This window comes from Phalaenopsis equestris, unplaced genomic scaffold (genome assembly GCF_001263595.1).
Source record: "Phalaenopsis equestris unplaced genomic scaffold, ASM126359v1 Scaffold000002, whole genome shotgun sequence".
Classification (NCBI taxonomy): domain Eukaryota; kingdom Viridiplantae; phylum Streptophyta; class Magnoliopsida; order Asparagales; family Orchidaceae; genus Phalaenopsis; species Phalaenopsis equestris.
The window spans coordinates 1,657,150-1,668,858 of NW_018164444.1; the positions used below are offsets into that span (position 1 = coordinate 1,657,150).

General features: G+C 32.8%; 1 protein-coding gene across 1 annotated transcript in view; it reads right to left on the reverse strand.

Annotated features, from left to right (window-relative positions):
* Positions 1-1,451: 1,451 nt before the first annotated feature.
* LOC110032086 (ATP-dependent Clp protease proteolytic subunit 3, chloroplastic-like) overlaps positions 1,452-11,709 on the reverse strand; it is a 16,375-nt gene continuing 6,117 nt past the window's right edge. The window contains exons 2-3 of the mRNA XM_020735603.1: positions 11,266-11,380; positions 1,452-1,696 (exon numbers count right to left, since the gene is read on the reverse strand). Coding sequence (XP_020591262.1) covers positions 1,452-1,696; positions 11,266-11,380 — 360 coding nt within the window. The remainder of the gene's footprint in view (positions 1,697-11,265; positions 11,381-11,709) is intronic.

Here is an 11,709-nt window from a genome sequence, read left to right on the forward strand (position 1 = left end):
AATTTGGCGCATGCAAAAAATTGGTTGTTTTACTCTAAATTTCGCTCTTTTTGTCATTTTTGCTCTAAATGTCTAAAAATAAAATATCTGCAATAAAAACATAAAAATATCATTTTTTTTAAGTGTAATATCACCAAAAATAGACATAAAAAGAGTACTTAAGACAGTATATTATTTTTGTGGATCACAGGCCACGGGTGGCGGCGCGCACACACACACACACACACACACAGATATATATATAAATTGAATCCTTTTAGAATGTAGGGTCCTATATTATTTGTGAGTGGATACACCTTGGTCGAAAACCCAATAATGTAGGAAGAGTGTTGTGAGAGAGAATGAGATGGAAAAAGTCTCAGGTGGCAGTTCTTTAGAGGAAGAAATAAATAGCAAAAGACAACGTGTTCTCTGGAAGAAAAGCTGGGATTCTCCAAGAAAGTGAAATGAGAGGGCAAGAAAGAGAGAGAGAGAGAGAGAGAATAATATAAAATTGTCGGCGAAAGACATTAAGAACAATATTATTGACTTCTCTCTGACCAACGCTAAAATTATGAAACATTGTCGACTAAAGTCAGATACTGCTGGTATGATGGTCATCCCTATTGTATGGATGATGAGACTGAATTCACACACACACACACACACAATTCATAGAAATTGTTCTTGTTAACTTTTCATTTGATTTAAGTACAACTATATTGTGAAACTAATGAATTATTTATCCACCATCCAGACCACTTATTAGGAGATCACTTGTGCATGCTTGATGCAAGATCAAATGATCTTGAAATTTCATAAAATTACTTGATTTGCCGATGGGATATTATCTAATTAAAAAATCAAGACAAATTATAATTCTTTGGAAAATTCTCTATTCATATAGAAGAAAAATAGTAAAAACATGCATATATGTAGAAAGAGGGAGAGATGGTGCTGACAATTCCAATAATCAATGATTACATAACATGCCATACAAGGAATGGAATCATAAAAAATAAAACACACACACATACATAAATTAAAGCATACCGAGCAGGAAAAACAACACACGACTCCAACAAAAGCATGCAACATTCCTTGAAAAATATGACCACTAAGGAATAAGGATACAATGGTAATTTTATAAAAAACATAAGGCTAAACTACCATATGTAAATTTAATGGATTTGATGAAAATTAAATGATTCAGCCAAAAACAAAATATAGAATGATAAACATGGACATTTAACATGTGATCCATTTAAAAATCTAGAATATTTTTTCTCCATGCAATCATTCGTGAAGTATACATACTGCTCTGATTTCAAAATTGTAAGCCACAAACTAAAACACGGGCATGGGAACTAGCAAGTATTTATATGGTTCGTCACTACAGATATATGAGCGAAAAAGACCAAGAAAGAACTCAGAATATATAACATTACAGATTTATATCATTTATAGGTCCGTTATTTTGCTCTGTACCTCCTAATAACAGGAGAAACAAAATAAAACAGTAAAAAGAAGAGCTTGCTCACTTTGCCTCCCGCTGTTCCAAGTGGTTGATGTATCATAACTCTAGAATTTGGCATACAGAATCTCTTTCCTTTAGTTCCAGCAGCTAGCAAAAAGGCACCCATTGATGCAGCAAGGCCCAAGCACACAGTAGAAACATCAGCTTTACACAGCTTCATGGCATCGTATATCCCCATTCCTGTGAGAACATACAAAGGAAAAATTATAAAAATATCAGGATATATCTAGATCAAAACTTACATCCTTTAGAAACAGCTAATAGTTGCCACCAAAATTTTAACAACTAAAAAATAAGAAGACCACAGAACATGTCAGAAAAAAATAGCCCATGAAATTCTACTTGGCTCCATCAGAGGGCATGGATGGTTCATCCTTTACTCTAAAAGCAGATGTGGAGGTCCACCGTACACCCATCAATAAGAGGTTTGCGTCAAGAGCTGCATGACCTGAGTTAACTTCCCCGAATGCATGCATATTTATATATGAGTATGTGTTTACTTTCCTCCTTCGCCCTCTCTCTGGGTAAATATGCATGCGTGTCTAAGAAATGTAGAAGAACAAAAAAAAAAAGAAATTAGGTTGATTTCCATTAAACCCCAAATCTGTTTTTCCAGATGATTTCAGTATTTTATATATTCACTTCCCAGTTATCGGCGCTTCTTCCACTTCATAAATTTACATATTTACCAATAACATTTGTTTAAACATTTGTAAATAGACATTGTAATGATGTTCCTTTGCATGAAGGAATTCCAATAAATTAGTAACACAAAAATTGATACATGGATACACTTTTTACAACAAGAAAAATCACCATTTCCACAAAAAGTATTATTATATGTGTATTTTATCAAAGGATGATGAACATTATTTACAAATGTACCATCATCAACTTTCTTTAAAAAAGAACTGGACTTTTGGGATAAAAAAGGGTGCCTGAAGTGTCTGGTCTGCAGCAAATGGGGTCATTCATCATGGATCTAAGAGTAATAATATGAGAATTCAATTTGTAAGAAACAATAAATTTAGTTTTCTAATTCAACAAGGAAAATAGAGTATATGTAGACTTCGGTAGTATAGAACCTAAACTGCACATGTAATTAAATCGGAATTTTAGGGTTTTAAATTTTTGTTTTATGTTCTATGGGAAGAAGCTATGACAAGGAATGATAAGGTTGTATTCTGATAAAAAAAATGTAGGTGATTTTGCTTTGTATATGTCTAATACATGACATTGTGTCTATAAGAATTCAGCAAAAGGATGATTTGATGCTCAGGACAATGAGCCTGTCAGCCTAAATTCCATAATGCGGGTAATCGCCTTCATAATTTATAGTATTAATTCATTCCTCGAGACATTGCATTTGGACTATATCTGTTAAATTAAGCTTATATTCACAGATTGTTCAGCATGAAAACCTTTGTTATGATATATTCTGATTCTTCAATGTTTTTCTCACCTTCTTAAAAATAGAAAATATAATGCTTCACAGGATGATGCCTAATATCATATGGATAAACTCTACAAAAAAGATAGAATCATTGACATAACTATCCAAAAGAAGAAAATATCATAAATTGTGAAGCATTAATAATGTGTGCTAATCAAATTAAGCTTCTTGAAAATAGGTTATTTCTATGTCATCCATATGATAAATAATAAATGTCTTCTTATTGTGACCAGTCCATATTAATGAGACTGAAAATCTTAATTACAATTTCAAAATTACTACATATTATATGGATTTACAATGTAACATAATGTCAATCAAAACAAATAAAAAGTAAAAAACGTTTTATTGACATATGGCATTACTATAAAAAAGGATAGAACTAATCGAATATTAAGTTAATAACCACAATCTATCTGATGCAAAAGTCCTAATTCCAAATTTCCAAGCTTAAGTAACTGAAGATGAAATTCAACTCTTCCAATTTTGCAATAAATACATGTCTTACGTTCTAAAAAAAGGTATTATTGTAGAATAAAGGATTGTCTTACAATTTGATGAAAAAAAATCATATAGTTTAAAAATTAAGTATTTTGCATCAAATATTTAAATTAACTCAAAATATGGTTTTCCAAAAAGTTTTCATGTGAAGGAACAAAAATTTTATAATAGCAAGTATGATATTACCCATTTCACACATGCAATTGCCCTTGTGTGGGAAACACTTCTTATTTCCACAAGAATCTCACATGGGGCACATGCCAGTACTGGGTTGGAGCCTAAATTTACTGTAAAATGCTTTTAAGACAATTCTGGAAGTGTCAAACATTTGTCAGGGTATTTCAAAGCCATGTTAGTGTCTGAAACGGACACAAAAGGCATTTAAAAGTGCCGTGCTTAATAATGCAATATAATTAAAGATCAAATGATGCATTATATACTTGATTGTAATTGATTAGGGCTAAATTCTTTCATATTTTTTCTTCTCCCCTTAGGTTCAATTATGAATGATTTGTGTTATTAGTTATTTCTACATCAACGCAAATTAATTGAGCTACATTGCTCCCATAAATACGATACCTTTTCTACCCATTTGAATATGACTATATTCAGCAATCTTTTCTAATGTTTTTAGCAAATTTTTCAGCATTGGGACTCCCTTCTTCAATAGTATCCAGTCCATTGAATCAAAACGCAACCAACTCTTTATTTTTTCCATCAAATTATATCAAGATTCACTATTATTATATATAGATTGCAAGCAACTGTCTAATCTTTTGAAAACATTGGTTAACTTGCTCAAAAAAACATTACTAAAAAGTTTTATAGCTCTTCATTTCACACTATCTGCAGTTACTTTATATGTTTGAAAACATTGGTTAACTTGCTCAACTAAAAAGTTTTATAGGTCTTCATTTCACACTATCTGCAGTTACTTTATATGTTAACCAACTTTGTCGGCTTGCAATAGCCTAGGTTCCAATGAAATACATTTCTAAGGTTTTTTTTAAGATCATGATTCTACTTATAGTCTCCTTTCATTTCCTTCAACTCTCAGAATTCAATTCATCGACCAAAAAATAGACTGAAATTTTCCTAGAGAGATTATATACTTGTATAAAAGTGGGCCTTGCATTTTTAAGAATTATTTTCTTAATTCTTTTTTATTCTTCTTGATTTTGCTATTGGTTTTAACATGATTGATTTTGATCAAATTTAATACAACTTAGTTTCAATATGTAAATGAATTTTAAGACATCTTTGTGGCTTTCTTAACAATGAATAAATAGTCAATATTACTAATAGGATATTAAAGTTACATTTGAATTGATTTTCATTGCGTTTTTTATTTCATTGAAGGTAATAAATAATTGTTAAATATTAAGTTGTGATATGTGAATTTTGAGTGCATCTTGTATTTTGTTTAAATCATATCAAAACAAAATTAGAAACTCTAAACCTTAAGATGCCATATGTCAAATAGAATTTGCACATTAGCATAGCTTTACAAGATTAAATAGATCAATATCATTTAAAAAATGAATATTTTTGTTCTAGAAGAAACTAAAATTGATGTTCCTGCATATTTGCTTAAAGGTTAAAAGTTCTGACCTCGTAGTTGAAAATATTATTGAAGAGAAATCATGCCCACTATAAATAAAGACATCAGAGATACTTTACATGTGAAGAAATAGAGTTTATATGAGATGACTTATAAATATTTCTATATAAATGCAACGGCGAAGACCAAATTTATAGAAATATTGACTAAATACTTACCGGAGTCAAAAGTTTCATGTTGTATGGGATTAATGTGAAACAACTCCACACCTACTTTCTTTAGAGTTCTATTGCAAATCTAAAAGCATAAAAATATCAAAATATTGACTCAATAATCATGGAAATCAAAATATGCAATTGTCTTCATGCTTTTTATTTTCTTTCTAAATTTAAATGAATCATGCCAATGATGTTGGTGCCTAGGACAGTGGATTCTATCAAAAACCTTTTTAAGCCTTAATGATAATTTATGAGGAATAATTGTACTTTTATCGAAATGAGGCATAGTTCTTCCAATTATTGATTTCTGGCAGTGAGCTTTCTTCTAAGTTATTTTGTAATTGTTTTCAATATATAATTAAGATCATATCAAGTTTCATACATATTATTCATTATTTTTATGGTGTGAATTTAATACTTGTGAAATTCAATAATTATTCTTAAAAGTGCCTATGAAATTTTAGATTTTGACAGATTTTACAAACATCCTTTGGAGCCAATGAAGTTTCTTTTGTGATTCTGCATTAAAGAAGAATGTTTTCTTGCTTAAATTAAAAGTTGAGAAACTATACATTGGGATTTACAAACATCCTTTGGAGCCAATGAAGCTTCTTTTCTGATTCTGCATTAAAGAAGAACGTTCTCTTGCTTAAATTAAAAGTTGAGAAACTATACATTGTACTTTCTTGTAATTTTTGTGCACATCATCCAAAAACACTAGACCCTAAGACACCATAAATCATTGACTCCTTTTGCAGTTCTCTGTTCTCATGAAACCTTCTGTTAACTTGCTCAAGTGACTTTTCTACATATAGTATTCCACGTCTTATTTTGACATAAGCTGCAGCTAAATTCTGTAAATTGACTTTGGCAGCTTTTAACGTTTTAGGCTTCAGTGGAAATTTGTTTTAAGGTAATTTATGTAATCAGGATTCTAAAAATAGCCTCCTTTAGAGCTGAATAGAGGAATTCTTTTGAGGCCTTATGATTAGAAAATAGGGCTTAAGGCATCTACAAAGGTAATTGGTGATTGAATTAAATTTCTAGTTGGAAGTGCCTTTATTATACTCTAGCAATTCAATTCATTGATCAAATCAAAGACATGAAGAGTTTCGAAAGAAGTTATATCCTAGTAAAAAACGTAAGGATTGCCTTTTTTTAAGATTATTTTCCATATTCTTCTATATTTTATAATTGAAGTTTAATGTGTGGATAACTTAAAACAAATTTGACGCAACATGGTTTCATTATGTTAATGAATTGCTTAAGCATGAGTTTAAATTAAAATTTCTAGTTGAAGGTCATTAGATTATTTAAGGTCATTAATTTTCATTGAATGTAATAATAATTGTTAATATTTAAGTTTGTAACCTATGAATTTTGTTTGCACGTTGTATGAATTTTTTATTCTAATAGTAAAACTACATAAAAAAGGCTAAACCCTAGAAAGTCCTACATCACAGCAAATACGGGCGTTAACAAAGGATTTCAAGATTAAAGAACTCGATGTTATTTTCTATTCAAAAAGAAATAATAATATATGTTACTATATATACGCTGAAATATATAATGAAGGTAAGCACAAATGTTTAGAATGGGTTCCATGGTCAAAATAGAACAACCGTTTATGAAGAAGTCTTTATCCCACTAAGTGGGGTTGGCTACATGAATCAATTTCCTCCATTGTGTCCTATTCATTGTCATATTTTCATTTAATTCTAATAAATTAAGATCAATTTTAATACAACACGCCCAAGTCTTTTTAGTTCTACCTCTATATTTATTAACATAAGTCAAATCTAAAACAACAAATCTCCTAACGGGGTAAACAGATTGTCGATGTTTAATGCGATCAAACCATCTAAGGATTTCTTTAATATTGTCTCTCACGGGAGCTACTCCAACCCTTTCACGGATCTATTTGTTTCGCATTTTGTCTCTAAATGTCAAGCCACTCATCCATCAACACATTCTCATCTTGGCAACACTTAACTTTGTTTTATGTTTCTCTTATAAAGGCCTACATTTTTCTCCATAGAGCATTGCAGGTCTCACCACCATCTTATAAAATTTTCCTTTCAATCAAACCACTATTTTTCTATCACACAATAGGCCCGAAGAATTCCTCCACTTCAACCAACCAACTTTATAAGTGTAAAGCCACTCATCCACCTAACCATTCTCATCTTAGCAACACTTAACTTTGTTTTATGCTTTTTTTTAAAGGCCAACATTCTGCGCCATAAAACATTGCATATCTGATCACTTTCTTATAAAATTTTTCTTCAAGTCTAAGCAGTACTTTTATGTCACACAATAGGCGTGATGCATTTCTTCACTTCAACCAACCAACTTGAATTCTTCTAATAACATCTTCATTTATATCACCATCACTTTGTACAGTGGATCTGAGGTATCTCAAACGTTCACACTTTTTAATGATTTGATCATCCATAGTTACAACCCTGCGACTATATCTACTATTACTAAAATTACATTCCATGTATTCAATTTTAGATCCACTCAAACGAAAGCCTTTAGACTTTAAAGTTGACCTTATTGAAGTTTTTCTTGAACTCTCTCAAGTCTTACCAAAAAGAATGACATTATTAGCGAAAAGCATGCACCAAGGTACATCCTCCTATAAATGTCCAATAATAACATCCATTATTAAAGCGAAACGATATGAGCCTAAAGCTAGTCCCTAATGTAATCCAACTGAAATAGGAAAATACTTTGTCAATCCTCCTACTATTTGAACACAAGTAATAGATCTAACATACATATCTTAATGACTTGAATGTAAACAATCTCAATACCTTTTTTTTTAGAACTATCCAAACTAATTCTCTTAAAACCCTATCATAATATTTTTCTAAATCAATAAAAATCATATGTTAGTCTCTGCATATTTCTCCATCAAACCTCTCAATAAATGTATAGCTTCCATAGTAGACTTGCCCAGCATGAAAATTGAAACCACTAATACATCAAAAAAATCAGTGTTAGATCAACACCAAAAGGCAAAATTGTCTTTTATAAGCATACAGTCAATTTAGTCTTTTATTATTTTTATTTTTGGGTATAAATAGGGCTTAATAGCTTAGGAATAGTGTTATGCATGAGATTCTTGTCTTGAATCTTAAATATAGTATTTGAGAAACTTCTCTTGAATAGTAGAATTTGAAAGAGATCGCCTACTTATCGATTTGTAGGTGCTTATCTTTCGTTTCGTGTTGAATTGTTTAGTGTTCCAGAAATAAAATTATTATTTGCCCTAATTTCTGTATAGTTTTCTATCAAATTGGTATCAAAGCATCGATACTTCTTCATCGTCTCCGTTGCATGGCCTTCGTGACCTAGTCTAGCGAAACAGTCGCGATCTAAGCAAACTAGGAGGCCAACTAAGGGTTCGTAACATACAGGCGCTGAGAAGACCGATGGGTTTGCAACATACAACCATTGTCTTTGTCGGCACAATCGCGATAAGAGCTAGCTGGGCGCGACGATGAGATCACGCTTTATAGGCACTAGTTTTAATGATTAAACCATGCGAAACAATCATGATTTGAGGAAGAAAACAAGGGTTGCGACGAGACCTAATATGGTGATATAGTCACGATTGGAGCTAGCTGGAAAGGAACAAGTCGATTACAATGTCCAAGGCTGCGAATAGCCGAGATCGTGGAGGCCAAATCCACGAGACAGTGCAACTAGAGGTAGCAGAGAAGGTCGCAATGGGATTGTAGCCAATCGGCGCTCCTTTCATGCCACAGTCACAGAAGGCCAACGATAGGATCACGAGCTACAGATTGTAGAAAGGTCGAAGGATCTCAGCGTAAAGAAGTTTCGCGTCACTATTGGTCAAAACTAGCAATCGGTATCACGGCGTAAAGAAGTTCCACGTCGCTTGCGACGGCAACTTGTGATCAGGATCTACGGCGTACATGATTTCAAATTGTGGCCTCCAATAGTTCCAATAAACCACATACAAGAATTTCAGGATCGCAACGTCTAGAGTTCCGCACATGCCGAACATGTATTCGAAAATTTCAAATCTCATAATTTCATCATAAAGAAGTTTTAAAACCATCCAAGAGTAAGGGCAAGCCAAAAAGGTGGATGTTTTGAATGAAAAACTAGCATAAGAGGTTAATCAAATCAAATTTGGAATAGTAAAGCGTTTCACAATAGTGGAGAGGAGATTGGAGGTGAGGTTCACACCCTTAGAAGAAATGATAAAGAAAAGAATAGAGTCCCACACAAACCCTCCACTTCGCAATCTTGCAACAAGGTCAAACAATGACGTGTGGAATGGAAGTGAGCAATAGCAATCAAAAGAAATTGTGTGACATAAGGGCAACATCGTTGTCTCAGATGGATCTGAAGCAACGAGATCAGGTGAAGGAAATGGGAAGCAGACTTGAGCAACAAGACTTGGAAGTAATGACATGACATCTAGACGGTTGGAATGAGAGGCAACAGACAAAATAAGACAACGAACAATTTAGGGCAGAAAAATACCAATATGAAATATTTGGAATTGGAACAAGGAACCATGGTAAACGGGACCCCGACAGTTGCACCCAATCGCACTAGTGTCATTTGTTGCAACAGCCTTCAAGCAAAAAGGCGATTTCGGAGCTTATGGGGACGGACAAGCTGATTATGGGGCACACATATTTATGGAAGAAGGGAAATTAATATTGGTTTAATAAAGAAACCCCACCCCCGCCTTACGCGTAAAATGCACTTCGGTCAAAGAAATTAGGAAGACACATAAATAACTTGAAGATGCTAATCTTTAAAGGAGAGGATGTCTAACTGTTGATGGGTTAACGGGGAAAAAAAATTTGACGGCAGCAGCCCTGTATTTGAAAGGGTAGGCTCTAGCATGGTACAATAGAGAGAAAAACATCAACTAATTAGTAAAACATGGGAAGAATTCAAGAATTGGTTATTGGAACATTTATGAACCATTCAGAAAGGAGACCTACACGAGCAATTCTTTGTATTGACTCAGGAAGGGACTGTCATGGAGTATAGAGAGATATTCAAACTATTAACTGGAGGACCGAGGAGGATTTCTGAAGCAATATTAGAGATGAATTTTATGAAGAATCTAAAGGCTCACATACGTGCAACACTTCGCCCGTTGGGACTATGAGAATTAGGAGAAACTATGAAATTAGCACGGTTGAAGATCATAATGCAATGGAACATGGTAATAAGAGCAACACAGGCTGCGACAACCATTACGACACTAAGAGCTTAAGTAGTGGAAGCTCAGAGGGAGGCTTCACAAGACAAAAATCATGGGCCACAATAGGAGGCGACACTCAACGTCTTACAAAGACAGAGATCCAGAAAAAGCACTTTTAAAGGTTATGTTTTCAATGTGATGAGAAGTTTTCCCCAGGACACCGTTGCAAAAATCGAAAATTACAAGTTTTACAGTCTGTGACAAGAAAGCAAGGATGAATAAACTGAGGAAGTGGTGAAGGAACATTGTTATTTTTTTTCTATCTTGAGGACAATGTCTTTTTGGGAGAGGAGTAATATTAGATCGGCACCCAAGGGATAATTAGTCTTTTATTAGCCTACAGGCAATTCACTCTTTTATTATTTGTATTATTTGCTATACATATGGCTTAATAGCTTATGGTTAGGGTTATGCAAGTGAATGTCGTCTTGAGTCTTAGGGTTAGTGTTTGGTAGAGACTTCCAATATCTCGAATAGTAAGGTTTGAGAGAGATCGTTTGCCTTTAAAATTGTAGATGCTTATCTTATGCATTCAGGTTGAATTATTTGGTTCCAGAAATAAAATTATTATTTTCCCTAATTTCTATGGAGTTTCCTATCACATAGTTCCATAGTTTTTCAGAGTTGCAAATTATGCTTATGTTCATGGCAAGTTAATGCAATAAGCAACCCATAATAAGCAATAGAAATCAAATTACCTGTAGAAACATTTCAAAAGAAAAATAAAAAAAAATTTAAGAATATGGAAAATACCAGCTGTGACAGAACCACCGGGTGAATTTATAAATAGCTTAATATCCTTCTTCTGGTCCTCTGCATCTAAAAATAATAGTTGGCTGACAATCAAATCAGCAGTCATATCATCCACCTATAACGAATAATAGTGAGTACGAATAAATGAGGAAAAAGAGAAGGAAATGAAAGAAAACAAGTACACAACTTGGTTTCTCCTTAAGTTTCAGCTAACCAGAAATCATATAAAATATGAAATCAACTTATTTCCTCAACAATAAAAATAAAAAATAGAAATCAGAAGTAATTGGTAGATTCCTTACACATGGATAAATAGCCCTACAAAAGTGCTCACTAAATAATAAGACTCAGCATCTCTTATAAGAATTTTCTTTTCCATTCACGCTGAGTGATTTATGAGAACCATTTCACCTTTTATAATAAACCTTTCAAGTGTTACGATTC